At 48.1% G+C, this 17296-nt stretch overlaps 1 protein-coding gene across 2 annotated transcripts in view; it reads left to right on the forward strand.

Moving 5' to 3' along the window:
- The window catches only part of MED14 (mediator complex subunit 14), a 1766813-nt gene that overhangs the window by 1444421 nt on the left and 305096 nt on the right, over positions 1-17296 (forward strand). For both annotated transcript variants that reach the window (XM_069636537.1, XM_069636538.1), the window contains exon 23: positions 7168-7279. In XM_069636537.1, the coding sequence (XP_069492638.1) occupies positions 7168-7279 (112 nt within the window). The remainder of the gene's footprint in view (positions 1-7167; positions 7280-17296) is intronic.

Consider the following 17296-nt stretch of genomic DNA (forward strand, 5'->3'; position numbering starts at 1 on the left):
CGCACCTCCAGATTGTGCAAAACGGATTCTCTGCATCACAATATCCCAGCTACGATGCCCAGATGCCCTTGCTGTCCCTGCAACTGAAATCTGCTTTGGCGCTGTGTTTCCGGCTGAAATTGCGACCGTGTGCATGCTTCCACCATTGCTCACCATGTGGAGCCCAGCACACTCAAAGATGGCCGCCCGCTACCCATTTGAGGCATCCACTGCCTAATCCACCCAGCAGACGCTGCTGAGTCCCGATTGGCTGGTGACCCTTCTTCAGCTACCTATTGGGAGCCGGCAGGCGAAGCCGGCACACTCTCACCAAGGCCCAGTGAAACAAGGCTGACTCCTGTCCTAGCCTTACTCGCCGTTCGCCTGGACACTATGCCCTTTTTCACCTCGCACTAATCCCTGCTTGCGGTTACACAGCTGACTCTCCTCCTTGTGAACCTATGGACTAGTGCTCTCATCATCCTGAAAGTAAGACTAGTAACGTTATCAACTATTTCAGCGCTTCCGAATGCTATGCTTATTCCCACGAGCTTGCTACCTAGTATAGCTATATAAGTTGTCCGCTCTGTGCCTACTGCCCTACAAGCATTTATCTTGCCTGTTGAACCAGCTGACATACTATCTATCCTGATGTTGATAATGCCGCCTTTACTATGCTAATATAATCACATACCCCACTTGACGAGCTGTAGTAACGTGCTCCATGCACACCTCTGTACTAAGTCTGCACATCTATTACGAGCGTCCTGACTTTAATCAACTGAGCCGACTGCATATTTGAGCCCTTAGTCGCTACCTATTCGCGTTTGCTTACCACCAAGTGATCACACCATTTCAGTGCCTTATTTGCTTGCATTGCCTATGTCTGTTCTCATTGCCGCCCAGCCCATACCTTCCCATTGCATGACCACGGCACCGCTTTCATTTGCGGCTTTGTTCGCCTGTGCTTGCCTTGAAATTAGTATGCTGCCAACCCCATGCTCACTTTTGAAATGATTGAGCTCTTGCTCAGAACCGCAACGTGGACCCACTTGTTAGCTCCATGATATATGCTACATGCTACTCTGCCTGCCTGATACGCTCATTGTGTATTCCCTAATTTGCTGCGCCACACCTTAATCTATGCCAGCATATGTTGCACCGCTCCGCATAAAACATTTCCACATGATCTACGCTAACTCCAGGGTACCTGCCTTACTCTGCCGTGCCTTTCAACTTGACATTTACCTGATCTGCCAATACTGCTGCCAACACTAGAATGTCTTCTCTGCCTGAATTGTTGCACCGTTACAATTAGATCACGCTTCTTGCATTCTGCATTGTTCCCTGCCTAACATGCTAATGTATATGCAAGCGTTGGTATTTGCTTTGCCTGTGTACCCTGATCTGATGCACCCCCATTGCTTGACTCTGAATAAGTAGACTTAACCTGTTTTAAACTCATTAGCCTGCCTTGCTCGTACAGAGCACGCACTGCCTAGCCAAATAGTGCCTGTAACACTTACCTATAACTGCCTCACAGACCCGGTGGCCCTTTCCTTTCTAATCTCGGTAACATGCTACCACGTTGGTCCTCCCTAAGGTCACTGCTCTCCTCATTACAAGTGCTACTCTCAGTGTGGTCAATTACCAGGTTGTCACACCTACCACCTCCCAACTTAGCTGCACCTAGCTCCTTGCACACCTCATCCATGGCCACCTCTCACAGATCTCCTGATACCTACCAAAGTACTGCACCTCAATAGCACAACATCTACATCAACGATCCGGCCCTATGGCTCGACCATTTCGCCAAAAAACCCTCACCCAACAAACCATGTCCTATCACTCTTAGAAACCTAAGATTAGGTTCTAGACTTATGGGTAAGAAGGGACACACCCCATGTACCCGAACCCATACCTCAAAACTCATACGCACAGCCCGCCTCCACAAACGGCCACCTCACCCACGCCCATCACCCTCAAACCATCACAGCTTCATGAAACAATGTTGGTTTAATTAAAGCTGCCCTGATTAACGCAAGATCCATAGCTGCGCACGCTCTGGACATTGCTGATCTTATCAAAACTCAGGAACTCGACTTCATCGCCATATCTGAGACCTGGCTGCACGCGGCTTCCGGCCTGGCACTCTCATTGGCCATCCCCACTGATTACTCCATCATCAGATGTGATCGCACCACGAGAGGTGGAGGAATTGCTTTCATCGCTAGAAACTCATTAGGACTTAGAACCATCCCAAGCACTAAGGTGGAAACTGCAGAGTTACTCTCTGTCAAGCTCGGACTCTCAGCTAACCAAACGGCTACCATCCACCTAATATACAGACCCCCTGGTCCACCCACATCCTTTGTGGATGATATCTCTACGTTGGTACTCAACAATGCTAAATCCAACTCCCAAACCATCATTCTTGGCGACCTCAATCTAGGACACCAAGACCCTAATGATCCTGCGGCCCTCGACCTAGCCAATACTTTAACAGATTTAGGTTTCACTCACCACATACAGGAACCCACCCACATTAAAGGGCGGTCCCTTGACTGGCTTAGTGACACTAATTGCAATATTAGCGTAATCTCCAACGCCACTTGCTTGTGGTCTGACCACCATGTCATCACTTTCAGCATCAAAACAGCCCCACCACCCAGGCCTTTGGTCGCCCCAGCCACCCTCACTAGAAATAAAAAGAACATTACGACCAGAAAAACTATCCCCCCTTATCCTTCCCACACTAAATAACGCTCCTGACACTTGCTCAGACCCCACCAACCTAGCCGACATGTATAACCAGTCACTGCTTGCAGCCATCAGCTCTATTGCCCCGCTCAAACTGAGGAAACCCAAACAACGAGCACACCTTAACTCGTGGTTTACTCCCCAGCTTACAGTGTTACGCAAAGAGAAACGCACCGCAGAGTCACGCTGGAGAAGTCACCACTCCGACGTCCACAAGGACAGTCTTCTGATAGCCACCCTTCACTATAAAGAAGCTGTACTCCAGGCAAAAAAAGATTCTTATAATAACCGCATTATGTCAGCCCAGTCCAATACTAAGGAAATCTTTAATATCCTTAAGGAACTCGAGACACCTGCAGCCCCCCCTGACTCTTGCTCCAAAGACAACACTTGGTGCACCAATATTCAGTCAGCACTCCTGGGTAAAATTGCTACCCTCCAATCTAAAATCAGGGACAAACAGAAATCCCTACAGCTTGACCAACCACCGACCACACCTACACTTAATACACATTTAACCTATCCACATAAACCTTTCTCCTTCTCCCCACTCACTACTCTCGAAGTAGAAAACATCATAAACAATTTAAAACCTTCCAATTGCCAAGGCGACCCCTGCCCAGCACCTATTATGTTTGCTTATTACTTGATAATGCGCACAAAACTCAGGGGTAGCCGGGCGCAGCAGGTACAAGGTTACTTGAGTTTAGGTTACATACAGAGGATAAAAAGCATAACAATACAGTGCATACATGTCAATACAAACAGTTGAAAATGAAAAACTAACATGTTACAGTATTGAAGGTGTATACAAAAGATGAATGGGTAAAAGCAGAGTAGTCATGGACTGGTTTCAGGGGTATCATGGCCGTAAGTGCTGCGCGAATTAGTTGTCGTTGGACCAGAGCCAGTTTTTTACCTTACATCTGAAGTTGGTGTAGGGTAGGTAGGCCCTTAATGCAGTAGGCAATGCGTTCCACGCCTGGGCAGCTCTGACAGGGAAGCTAGCTCCGCCCGCTTTGGATCATCTGAATCTGGGGGTTTCAAGCAGGAAGTGGTTGGTAGCCCTAGTGTGGTGTCTGGACGTTTCTCTGGTCAGTCTGGCCGAGATGTAGGGGGGGTGTTGTGTTGTTGAGCCCTTTGTGGGTGAGCGATAGTGTCTTGAGAAGGACTCTGTCGCTTATTTTAAGCCAATGGAGGTCTTTCCTGATGTTGGAAATAAGTTCTCTACGGGGTATGTCAAGGGCCGCTCTAATAGCGTTATTTTGAAGGATTTGCATTATATTTGTGATGGTTTTATTAGCTCCTGCATAGAGAGCATTGCAATAGTCCAGCTTGGACATTACTAATGCGTTAGCTATGGTGATGCAGTTAGTTTTGGAGAGGTACGGTCTGCAGGTCCTGATTAGTTTGCAGGTGTATGCTGTGGAGGATGCCAAGGGATAGAGTGGAATCGAGGTAAAAACCTAGAGTTTTTACCTCGGTTGCCACCTTGATTATGTTGCCATCTATGTTGAAATTGCTATAGTTGGGACTAAGTTTTTTTAGATTGGAGTCGGAACCCAAGATTAGTATCTGTTTTGTTGTCATTTAGACAGAGACCGTGGGAGGCCATCCATGCCTGAATGAGGAGATACATTTTGTTTACTAAAGCTGTGTCTTCGACAAAGTTGCCAGATAGTGGTATGAGAATCTGCGTATCGTCTGCATAATTGGTGTAAGTTACCCCTAATCTGTCAAGTTTGTCGAAGAGTGGAGCATATTATCAAGGAAGCATCTCATGAGCTAGCCCCGTTCATTACAGCATTCATAAATGCTTCTTTCAAGACGGGTATTGTCCCAGACAACCTAAAGGATGCATGGGTTATCCCACTCCTTAAAAAACCCTCCCTTGACCCTAATATCCCAACTAACTTCAGACCTATCACTACAGTCCCATTCCTGCTCAAGATCCTGGACCGCGCAGCCTACCTGCAGATTCTGGATTACCTCAAACTAAACAATCTCCTGGGCTTAAGACAATCGGGGATCCGCCCTAAACATGGCACGGAGTCAGCTCTGATCGACTTGAAAACTCAGATGGAGTCACTAAAGGACAATGGGAAGCTAGCTCTTCTCCTTCTCCTCGATCTCTCCGTGGCTTTTGATCTGGTCAACCACCAAATACTCGGCCAGCATCTGAAATCCGCAGCCCACTTCTCTGACTCTGCCAATGCCTGGATCCACTCATTCCTGAGCAATAGATCCATGAGGGTCTTCTCACCGCTGGCAGCGGATCCCTCCCCTATTCACTGTGGCGTTCCTCAAGGCTCGTGTGTATCCCCTACGTTGTATAACGTATTCACCAAGCCCCTCTTCGATGTGCTTGACTATCTGGGTGTCTCCTACACTAACTACGCGGACGACACCCAGATACTCATCCCTATCACAGGAGACTACACAGCTGACACCAAAGCCCTTAACAATGTTTACTCGGTCATCCAGGCCTGGATGGCACAGCACAAACTTTGCCTTAACGATAAGACTGAGCTCTTACTTTTAGGATCAAATCATTGGCTCAACAAACTAGACCAAACCTACAAGTCCTTCATTATTGATAGGCAATGACATTAAAGTCTCCAAAGATACTAAGGGTCTATCTTGACTCCTCGCTTTCTCTGAACAGACAAATAAATGCAGTTAGGTCAGCTTCGGCCTATACCTGCAAACTTATCACTGCCTGTAGACCCTTCCTAAACTCCACCAACTGTATCACATTCGCCAAAACTCTTGTTATGGCCAAAATCGACTAGTGTAGTGCTCTCTACCTAGGGACCAGTCAGTCTAACCTTAATAAATTGCAAACTGTACAAAATAATGCCTTAAGGGCAGCCTTAAACATCCCGAGACGCTCTCATATCTCCTCCGTCAGATTGGATTTACGCTGGCTCCCAGTAAAACAAAGAACTGCCCTGAAAATCCTAGCTTTGACTCACAAATGTCTGAGCAACAACGCCCCACCTTACCTGTCCGCTCGCTTCTCACGCCACACCTCCACTCGACCTACCACAGCAGCCCAAACTCACAGCCTCATCGTGCCTAGATGCAAACTCCAAAAAGCTGGTGGGGTGAGCTTCCCCGTCCTGGCCTCCAAACTCTGGAACACCTTGCCCACACCTATCAGAATTGAACCATCATTCCACTCCTTTAAGAACAATGCTAAAACATGGCTGCTCTCCCAAGACTCATGAGATCTTGAAACAGTCCAGACTCCATGTGGAGGGGAGGGGGGCTGTATATACATTTTCTCTCTGCTCTGTCCCTGTATTATAAGCTGTTACTGGTACCCCTTGGTACATGTATATATGCTGTATATTTTTGTAACTCACTGTAACTACTGCTTTTTGTAACATGTTTTAAGAGTATGCGCCCGGTTGCCCCTGGGCCTGGTTTTTTGCGCTTTATAAATAAAATAAAATCAAATCAAACCAAGAGTCTGCTTGTGTCCCTTTAGCGAGTCCTTTAACAGGGTCTCCAATGCCGGTTGTATCTTCCTGCATCTTTAAGACTAGAGACTAGGAAATATTCACAGGAGTTTTCGTTGTTCTGCTGCTTGACAAGAATTTGAGTGTCTCTGAACTGCCTTTTAGCTAGGGTTGCATTTTGGACTTAAAAAGCGTGCATTTTGGACTTTAAAAGCGTTGCTGTGCGAAGATACTGCCTCTAGAACCTGAAGCTCTGCTAGTATTACACTAACCAACTGTTTTTCTTCCTCAAAGTCATTATCTCATGTGGTTTTGCTAACTTAATACAATTACTGTATTACTTTGTGTGTGCACGAGTGCGTGTTATAACTGATATTACGATAGAACTATCATCAGTGTTAAAAGCTCTAACAATTGTAACCGCAAGCAACTACAAACTAAGCAATGGTCTTTGAAAAGTATTCTAGTGTTTTGGTTTGATGTGCTAAGTATTCTAAAGTATATCTTTTGTAAATAAAATAAATATATACTTTAATATTCATTTATGTGTAAGTGTTTATTCGAATTGCATTATTAACTGCGTTCAGTGTACTTACGTAGAGCTCACATCTTCCTCATATGATAAGTCTCACTGCTCTGTCACTCTACCAAGGTTCCATGAATAGTACAGACTGATGCTAAGAGTTGGGGGGATTCCAAAACCATTCGGATCGTTTTATAAAGTCTTACCTCACAGTGGACTTTAGGAAAACTCCCCTGACTACATGGTCCAAACATAATTAGTGTTTATGAATTCAATGAAAAACTGGATTTACAAGTAACAAGCGATCACACGTTCCAAACATTAATTCATATGTTTACAAGTAAAAATAAGTGTTGTAATAGCCCTTCTATTAACAGAATATTCTTTACAAGGGTATCAAATGTTTTTTGAAATTGTTCATTTAATTTTTTCACATTTTAGCCATTTTCCAAGCAGGCAGGAACATCAGGAGTATATCCTCTTACTTCACCACCTGCATCATATCACAATACAGTGACCCCATCTCCATCCATGATGATCACACAGTCACCAGGTAAGGTCTCTTTGTTTGCAAGCTTTGTGCACATTAGTCTTAAGTGTGAATTTCAGCTACAATTTCTTAGACAAAATACCCCTAAGTGACTAGTGTGTATATGGTTTTTTTTCATCAAAAACATTGACTGATTTGTGTGGACATAAAAAAATGACATTTCTCCCTTCAACTATGTACCTGAAGACATGCTCTGGATGGGAAGCACACTGGGTGGTGATTACGTTCTCTGGACCATTCTAGTCCATATATAGACACTGTCCTTAAAGGTGTACAGATGATGATGTTTTGTGATGTTGAGAGTGCGAAGTAAGTTTAGACCACTACATTATGTTGCTATATCCGATTTTTGGTTGTGAAGTTCACTGCTGGGCAATAAGTAGTTGATTGAAATTTAAGATGCATCTGTTTCTAACCTTGTGACATGATTTGTAAAAGGCCTATACTTTCTTAAAATATTTAAGCACAGATTTCTGAAATTGGCAATATTGAGTGTGATTCTGCTTTTTCATTTCTATACACAGATATTCTCATTGGCAATCTCAGTTGAAAATGTGCTCCTTTTTATTATATTACTTTTTATAGAATGTGTATTACCAATTGGGGACTAAATTCACTGAACTAGTCTAGCTCTTACTGAAGGGTTGTGCATTATTTAGATTTAAAATCAACACTTTGATGTTGTGGTATTTTGTTTTTATGTTGTACAATATTTTCATTGTTTATTTTTTTATTTTTTTGTTTTATTATTAAGTACCAGACATAGAGGCAATAACATCTTATATAAGCAAACATTTAGATAAATCATCAAGTGTCAATAGAGATCTTCACATCTCCTACATGTATATTTGAAATACCATCATCTGGTGGGGAAAATATTGGAGTCAATGTGCCTTAATGAGTGGATAGAAAAGTAGAAAATGAGAGCTAAATCTTAACTGATTCATTAGCCGATGGCTGTAGTGTTATGTATAGTTCCTCTGTGTTGGTGGGCCAGAAATAATATCTGTCATCACTCCCCCGTAGGGGTCTGCAATTCTTTGAGCGCAAGTGGATACATTGTTTACCAATTAAAAAACGATGTTTCAGAAATGTTCATAACGTCTTAGATATTTTTGGATATCATCCAAATAGTGCCCAAAATGGGTCTGCGAGGATGTGATCTTGAGTTCCGTCAGACAAATTGAAAAAGAAAAGAGAGGTGGAGGGGCCCTGTGGGATGCTGGCTAGACTGGTGACAGGGAAAGGATGGGTGAGGGAATCGGTCCAGTGTCATGATGTTGAGTTGCATTCAGAATATTCTAAAATTATTGATGCCTTTTTGTGTTTCTATATAGAATTCAATCAGAAAGGCAGGGGTAAAACTAGGAGTGTGAATACAAATTTTTGGTGTGCTCCCTATTTCACAGTTATTGCGCAAAGCACATGAGAAGCTGGGCTTGGAAGGATTTTTAGCGATAATTGATGCACTGCCTTCTAAAAAAGGCCCTGGTATCAGTTGGTCTAGTACCACAATTTTACAAAATGTGTAAAACAACATTGGGTCCATATTTGGTGAAGCTTTGGAAGGAGTCCCTGGAATTAGCCTCTCTCCCCTCCTTCTTATATATGAGGCTATTGCGCTGCTCCTTTAACCCTGAAAACCAGCAGAGGAGTGTGGGTCATGTATGCCATTGTCATTGATATACGTCAATACTGACATTTATGCTAGTGTATCAGCCACGCTGTTACAACCAATAATAACTTTCATTGTCAATCCTGATAAATCGGGCTGTCTTCTGGGACGATCCACTGCTTATAATTTAAGTTTACGTTTTAATATGATGCCACATTTTGAACTCGATGTATCTACAGTCACTACCACCTTAAATGCAGAACAAAATTTCAATTCTGTCACTTGGGATTTTCTTTGATGTTGTGGAGCAGTGTGGTTTTGGCAGGCATTTATTTTTGTGTTAAATTGTTACATACTCTACTAATGGCGAGAATTAGGTTAAACAATGGCCGATCTGAGGTGTTCCCACTTGGGAGGGGCACGAAGCGGGGATCATCTCTTGCCCCACCACTACAGTGATGGAGTTCCTTCTGTCACTGCCCACTGCAGGCCTTCAGGTCACCACAGTAAAAGGATATTTGGCAGCCTTGTCAGTGTTCAAGAGAGCCCCAGATCAAGCTTCATTTTTTTACGATCCCGCTAATAGCACATTTCCTGAAAGTCCTTGTAAATAATTTTCCGCCAACTCCCTTTGGTGTCCCGGATTGAGACCTTAATCTGGTTCTCACATTCCTGATGGCGGCTCCCTTTGAGCCTATGCACTCTTGTCCCCTACGACTTCTCTCTTTGAAAACAGCCTTCTTGGTGGCTATTACATCCGCAAGGCGGGTGAGTGAACTATAGGCCTTATGCTGTAAGCCACCCTTCCTGCGGTTTTTCCGGGAGAAGGTTTCACTCGGGGTAAGGCCTGGCTTCCGCCACAAGGTTGTCTCAGTATTTCACCTGTCGCAGTCCATCGACCTTCCAGCCGTTTACCCTCCTCCGCACCCATCTAAGCAGGAGGAACGGTTACATTTCTTAGACCGAAAGAGGGCGTTGAGCTATTATATCGCCAGGACAGCTGATTTCAGGAAAGCGGACAAGCTCTTCGTGGCCTTTTCCTTAGCCTGTAAGGGCCTACCCATAACCAAGCAGACTTTATCCTGATGAGTAATTTTCTGCATAGATGGATGCTACCAGTCCGCTGGGAAGGAATTACCAGCAGTCATCGGGGCCAATTCGACAAGGGGAGTCTCAGCATCCACAACTTTGCAGAGGGGAGTCCCTGTCCAGGAGAATTGTCGCGCTGCGACAAGGTCATCCCTGCATACCTTTGCAAAGCACTACAGTCTGGATGTGGCTCTTACTTCTGATGCACGTTTTAGCAGGGCAGTGGTGCAAAATGTCATGGTATAACTTTCTGTCCGCCTCCATCACTTACTGCTTTGGGAGTCTATCAGATGAGGAATCTGTGGGAGAAAGGTAATCCGTTGAAGAAGAAATTACTTACTGTAATGTTCATTCTATGGATTCTTCACCCGCAGATTCCTCATCTCCCCTTCCATTCATTCCCGCTCAGAAAGTCAGTGGTTGGTGTGCATCTTCTCTTTCACGTTGACTTGGTAATAGTCCTCTGTGTCCGTTTTCTGTCTTCCTGCCACAGTCTTTTAAAACAAAGATTTTTTTAATGTTACTTGTAGTGGTTATACAATTGTTCATCCAGAGGTCTATAATTACTTTCTTTTTAAGGGCTCATTAGCCTGTTTGTTCTCTGTTTTCCTATGCAATGTGTGGTACTCTGGTGTGGAGGGGGACTTGGGTTTAGGCGTAGTGATGTGGTATTTATACGGATCCTGATGTCATGTCCTGAGCTGATGACCAGATCCTGAGCAAGACAGGTCGAGGGTTGACGGCCAGGTCAAGGTCCACTAAGCCCCCTGTTAAAAATTGTCCAAAGCAGCGAAGCTGGAGGAAATATCTTATCAGATGAGGAATCTGCAGGAAAAGAATCCATACAAAGAACATTACGGTAAGTAATTTTTCCATCAACGTCCCTCTCCTCTCCCCTTCAATGCGTGTTATTGAACTCTAAACGGGCTAACCTCTCCTTCAGACGAGTGCCACAATAGAGTTTTACAAGCGGCATACCCAAGCTAACAATGTGCTTGTGCGTGCTACATTTACGCATACGTTGTTAAAAAGGCAGATATGGAAGAATTAATTTTAACAACTCCCTCCTTCTCCAGCATGGGTCTGGCATGGATTCACATGCTCATGAATATTCCCAGTCGTCACGCTGGGAATCCTCGGTAAAGACAAATCAGTTTTTATTTAATTTCTGAACTGTCTCTCTCCTAACAAGTAATCACTGAGCTCTGGGTCATAATGCCCCCAGCGAAGGACTGCCCTCTACCTAAGCCCCTCCTCTGGCAGCCAGCTTCAGATTTTTTCCTGAACGTTAAAGTGTTGGGAGTACTTGTGCGTGGCTCTCGAGCTGTTACTGTGTTTTTTGCTTTTTGGAAGAGTTTTGCTCTATTTTTTTGGTCAATTGAGCCTTGTGCTCCATTGATCATCCTTCCGATTAACAGGGACCCATTTTTCAGATTCTTCAGCGCCCCTGAAGGGCAGATTTCGTCGAGTTTCTTTGTGGAGGCTAACAGAAGAGTCTTCAGGCCTACGCCGCGTGGATCATGTTGGACAAGGATTCCCCCTCTTTTCAAGCTTTGCATGGACTGCGGCTTGCGGAATGTTTTCATGGATGACGAACATTCCCAGTGCCTTTACTGCCTGTACCTGTCGCACAAGGAAGAATATTGTGCATTTTGCAATGAACTCTTGACACGCAGGTTGAAGAATTGGCGTACGCAGCTGAATAAGTGGATGCAGACCAAGGCCTCTGCACTGGTTGGGTCCCAGGAGCATGCCTCTCCCAGATCCGGGAAAGCTGAGCAGACTTTTAAGTCCTTTGAGGGCGCCCCTCCCACGGGGTCCAACAAAAGGTCAAGCATTGCAAGTCCGCTACCGCCAGGAGCGCCGTTGCGGCGGGCTCCTCGGCGGCCAGGGCACGTCCTACATCCCCGGCTGCATCGGTCTCCAGTCAACGCACCGGATCGTCATCCAAAAGCAAGTCGGGTCACCTGGGCAAGCTGAAGGTGGCCCCTGAGACGGCCAAGGAGAAGTCCAAGCAGGGAATGCGTCTGGCCTACCCCTGTCGAATAAGGCCTCCAAGGCCAAGCAGGACAAGGTGTCTGGAGCGACCATGAAGGCCAAGCAGGACAGGGGTCCTGGCCTGACCGTGAAGGCCCAGGTGCACCAGATGAAGGTGGCTCCCTCCATGAAGGTGGTGGTAGCGTCCCTTTCAAAGGCAGTGGAGGCGGAACCCACAGGGCGCCCTTCCTAAGGCAAGAATGTCCCTCCCTGCCAGGAGGGAGTCTTCATTCCAGCCCATCGAGAACACCCCAGAGAAGAAAATGCCAGCCTCCCCGAAACCGTGCCCTCTGGATGCAAACAGGGAGGGGGGGCGGGACAGTGGAGTCCTACAGGGCACCGATATCTCCTCCGCAGAGGATAAACTCATCTACCTCCAGACCATCCAGGAGGTCGGTGACCACGAGGGAAATGTCACGCCCTATGACGAGGGCTATGATGAAGGCAATGACATTGAAGATGCCGTTGAGGGATCTTTCGGTGGACATTCTGCACACCCTCCATACACTTGTATCTGAGATACAGAAGAGGATGCTGGCGATGCCACCTCCCGCAGTGGCTCCGGTGCCTGCCACCCTGCTGACGACGGGGGAACCACCGTCCAAGATGAGAAAAAGGCACTCGATGCCTCCTAGCTACCTATCTCCTCCCTCTCCGCTGCCCCCCACTGGTGAGACTGGGTCGGACACAGCAACTATGACGATGGGCACGGAAAACGACAGTGGGATGGGGGACCTCCTGTCTCCTCCTCCCAGATCCTCCCCGCTGGAGGAGATAGGCTTGTTCCATTCGATGGTCTCCAGGGCTTCTTAGATCAGTGCTGCGAGGCGAAAAGAAAGACCATGCTTTCAGTCCCACTCTTGGATGACATTTGGGAAGAAGGACTGGCACTCATAAAGAACGCTTCAACAGCCCCAGCGAAGAGGGGCCGCCCAGAGAAGAAATGCACGGTGCCGGAGTCTTCGCCCAAGTGCATGCAGGCCCAACCTTCACCGGGCTCGGTCTCTGCAGTGGCCAAGAAGTCGTCATCAGGCTCTTCATCTTCGGCAGCGTCCACCGCTGCGGACAACGAGGGGAAGAAATTGGATGCGCTGGGACGGCGAGTTATCTACTCTACAGTGTGGACCATCAATGTTTCCAACGCCCTCGCTATTGTACCGCGCTACGACTGGGAGCTGTGGTTCAAGCTCGCTCCTCTGCTGGACTTCCTCCCCAATGACAAGAGGTCGGAAGCATTGGCGATTCTGCAAGAGGGCGAGGTGGCATCGGACCATGCCATCACAGTGACCATGGACCTTGCAGGCGCAGGTTTCCAGCAGATGGGCAACAGCGTTTACCTTAGTCGCCGTCGCTGGCTCCAGGCCACCAACTTTCAACAGGAGGTCCAGACAAGGGTTTCGGACATACCCTTTGACTGAGACAATCTTTTCGGGAAGGCTGTATATGAGTCTCTACAGGCCATCAAGGTGGCCACGGAGATGGCATGTGCCCTGGGCATGCTACAGCAGCAACGGCCGTCCTTTCGATCCTCCGGAGGCAAGTCGCCCTGTTTTTCGAAAGGTTACGGCGGGGGCTCCTCTTCTTACCGCCAACCTTCCCGATCCTCGGCCCAAGAGACGAACAGGGGCGGCTCCAAGGCCTTCGGAGGACACCGTCGTCGCCAAGGACCCCCAGGTGGCCTGTCAACCTCCAAGCAAGAATGAACCGTCCAGGACGTCGGGCCGCCACCCGTGCACCCCGGTGGGAGGCCGGCTGGCGAACTTCATCAGCTTGTGGAAAACCATTTCCACTGACCATTGGGTGCTGGACGCTCTCGCCCACGGACTCACTCTAGCGTTCCAACGGAAGTGTCCCCAAATACCACCAGTGGGCCGGCAGGAAACCACGTCCCTCAACTGCTGTTGGAGGTTCGGCCCACGCTAAAGAAAGGGGTGATGGAGCTAGTTCCAAAGCGACTCCGGGGCTCTAGAGTTTCTTCAAGGTACTGCCTAGTGCGAAAGAAAACCGACCTATGGCGACTAAACAAGTACATAAAGTCTCAAAAGTTCCAGATGGTCACCCTTCAACACGTGCTCGGACAGCTAGAAGAGGGAGACTTTCTGTCATTGTTGGATCTGGAGGATGCTTACTTCCACATCCCCATTCACAAGGAACAACGCAAGTTTCTGCACTTCATCGTTCAGGGGAAGCATTACCAGTTCAAGGCTCTACCCTTCGGCTTGAAGTCGGCGCCAAGGGTCTTCACCAACTGCCTGGCACCGGTGGCGGCCCATCTGCGACTGCAAGTGATCCACGTCTACCTTTACTTGGACGACTGGCTCATCCGGGCCTACTGACGGACCTGCGGTTCTCAGTGAATTACGCAAAGTCCTGCTTGACTTCATCGCAGGACGCAGTGTTCCTGGGATCTCACCTCAACACGGTGTCATGAATAGCGTTGCAGTCGGAGGAGAGAGCGGCGGCCATCCTCGGCAAGGTCCAAAGGCTGCTCGCTCTGAAGATCGACACGGTGAGGACCATCAAGTCTCTGCTCGGCATGATGTCGTCATGCATTTATCTCCTCCGACTCTGCAGGCTACGGATGCGCCCACTGCAGGAGTTCCTCTACGACAGTTGGATACAGGGGTCCGGAAACTTCCAGGACAAGATTGTGCTCAACGAGGGGATCCGTGAAGCGATAAGGTGGCGGGCGTGTGCTCTCATCTGACCGGAGGCGTGGATTTCCAGCCCCCACTGCACCAGGAGACAGTAACGGTGGACGCTTCCCTGGAAGGATGAGCACACACCGGACATCTTCACGCCAGAGGCCAGTGGCTGCCATAGGAGAAGAAGTTGCACATCAATGTTCTGAAGCTGTAAGCAAGCAGTGTTTTGGGCCCTCAGACCATTCCTGCTGTCCCTTAAGGGCAAGGTTGTGCGGGTCTTCACGGACAATACCACCACAATGTTTTACATCAGGAAACGGGGGGCCCCAGATCCCCAGCGCTCTCCAAAGAGGCGCAGAGCTTATGGCATTTGGACCGTCCTTCAGGGAATGTTCCTCATCCTGTTTCATCTGTCAGGAGTAAAGAACACAGTCGCGGCTCTCTGAGCAGGGAGCTTTGCTCTTGCCACGAGTGGGAACTTTGGCAGGACCTAGTCGAGAACCTGTTCCTGAAATGGGGCAATCCCCAGACTTGTTTGAATCATCGACGAACATGTAACGCTCACCTGATTCCCACGGAGGCGCAGATCTGGCTTCGAGTGCTGATGCTTCTTCAATGGTGAAGCGCAGGACTCTGAAGATGGACAGGAAGGGCCCCTCTACTCTGGCTTCTCCGGCTCGCAGGAATATTCCCCTGTGCGTGAAAAGGGAGTATTACCTACTGACTGAGTTATGCTCAAGCCTCCCACTCTCTTCCAACCCTCCACGATACCCTTCCACGATTCCCCGTGAAGTCTCACCTTAGGGTCAGGAAGGATGAGCTCTCCATCCTGCTTCTGATGCATGGGCGCGTTGAAACCCAGTTACTTCACTGGATTGAGGATTATGGGAGTTCAGGTAAGCTTGACTATTCAGGTAAAGCTCTGTAAAAGTTCTGTTGCAAGTTCAAAAGTCCAAGCTTAATAATAATGTTTATTGTCTTTTTCCCCTTAAGGGCCGGGGTTCGGAATGTCGGAGATATGGCGCCGACCCGAAGTGATACGTGCAGTTCCAGTAAATGACAGGTAAGTTCTGGATGAGCGCTCGGGTAATGTCTTTGCATTCGCTCATTCAATGTCTTTATCTTTTTTCCCCATAGGGGCCGGGGTCCGGATGCCTGGAAGCGGCAAGACCCGAAATGAAATGGGAATGACCCAACAGGTAAGACTTAGAAGGAAACTGAGCTTTTGCTATTCCCTTCCTTCTCTCACCTTGTTCTTGTCTTTCTCTCTAGGTTCTGGGAAGTGGCTGTGGATCCGGATGATCGCTGCTGAAGATGGTGGCGTCCAGGAAAGGTGAGTGAAATGCAGCGCTGCAGCGATCGTAGCGAAATGCTTTTAAAATGATGTCTTCCTTTTCAGGATCGTCGGTGTGATGTCTCTTTGGTGCTGATTTAGCAGGTAAGGTCTTTTGTCTCCCTTTGCAGGTGACCCAGGATACTGACAGGCGTGGCTGAGGTCCAGATGCAGGAGCTGACACGGTGAGCGTCCAGCTGCGAGGAGCAGAACAACGCGAAGCGTGAGTTGCTGATCGGGTGTGGTTTAAATAGCTTTGGAAGAAGTTCCAAGTGTGTATCCTTCCCCGACCACACCCGGGTGGAAAGTAATCCCACAGGTAAAGTAGTTCCATTCAGGCCTCAAGAGGGCCTGGATGTGGCAGCATGGTCTGCATCAGGTAAGTGCACATTAAAACACTTGAACACATGTCTAGCTTTATGAGCCTGGCGCCTAAGGTGCCAGGACAGGGGTCCAACATGAGCCTGGCACCTAAGGCGCCAGGACTGCGTCCAAAGGGCCCCAGCTTGGGCCCGCTGGCATTCCCCTGGGGGAAATGATGCCCGCCTCTGGGGTTGCTGGGTCGGACCTGGCTCCTTGGAGGTAGGCATCATGACAGAACACCAAGTGCCGGAGGTTTGCCAGTAGGGGAGGATGGGGGGGTGCATTCTCATCCCCTTGGGAAGGCCTCTTTCTGTATGCGTTCCCCCCCCATTGCCGTTGTTAGTTTGAGTCATCAGTCAACTTAAACGGTGCTGGATGATCCTCGTCCCACCGGCTTGGCCGAGGCAGATCTGGTACCCGAACCTTCTCAGCATGTCAGCGTCCCCACCAGTCAAGCTGCCAGTGGTCGCTGATCTTCTCCCCGGAAGGAGGCGCCGTTCTTCACCACAATCCAGGGTCTCTGAACCTGAAGGCCTGGCTCCTGCATCGCTCGATTTCGGTGGCTACGATCTTCCAGCAGACTGCAAAGAAGTTCTCGCCAAAGCTAGAGCATCATCTACTTTGAAATGCTACAGACTCAAGTGGAAGAGATTTGCTATTTGGTGCCATTCCCACAAGATCGACCCACTGAGGGTCAAGGGACCTCAGGTACTTCCATATTTGCTGTCGTTGGCCAAATCGGGGCTGGCCCACGCCTCCATTAAGGTTCATCTGGCGGCTATCACCCGCTACACCAGATCCCCAGGACGACCATCCTTGTGGTTGCACCGATTGGTCAAGGAATTCGTCATGGGACTTTTCTGCTCATTCCCACCGGTGAAGGCTCCGGCCCCTGCGTGGGAGCTCAATGTAGTGCTTACTAGGCTCATGGGACCCCC

This window comes from Ambystoma mexicanum, chromosome 7p (assembly GCF_040938575.1).
Source record: "Ambystoma mexicanum isolate Mex_15411 chromosome 7p, UKY_AmexF1_1, whole genome shotgun sequence".
Taxonomy (NCBI): Eukaryota; Metazoa; Chordata; class Amphibia; order Caudata; family Ambystomatidae; genus Ambystoma; species Ambystoma mexicanum.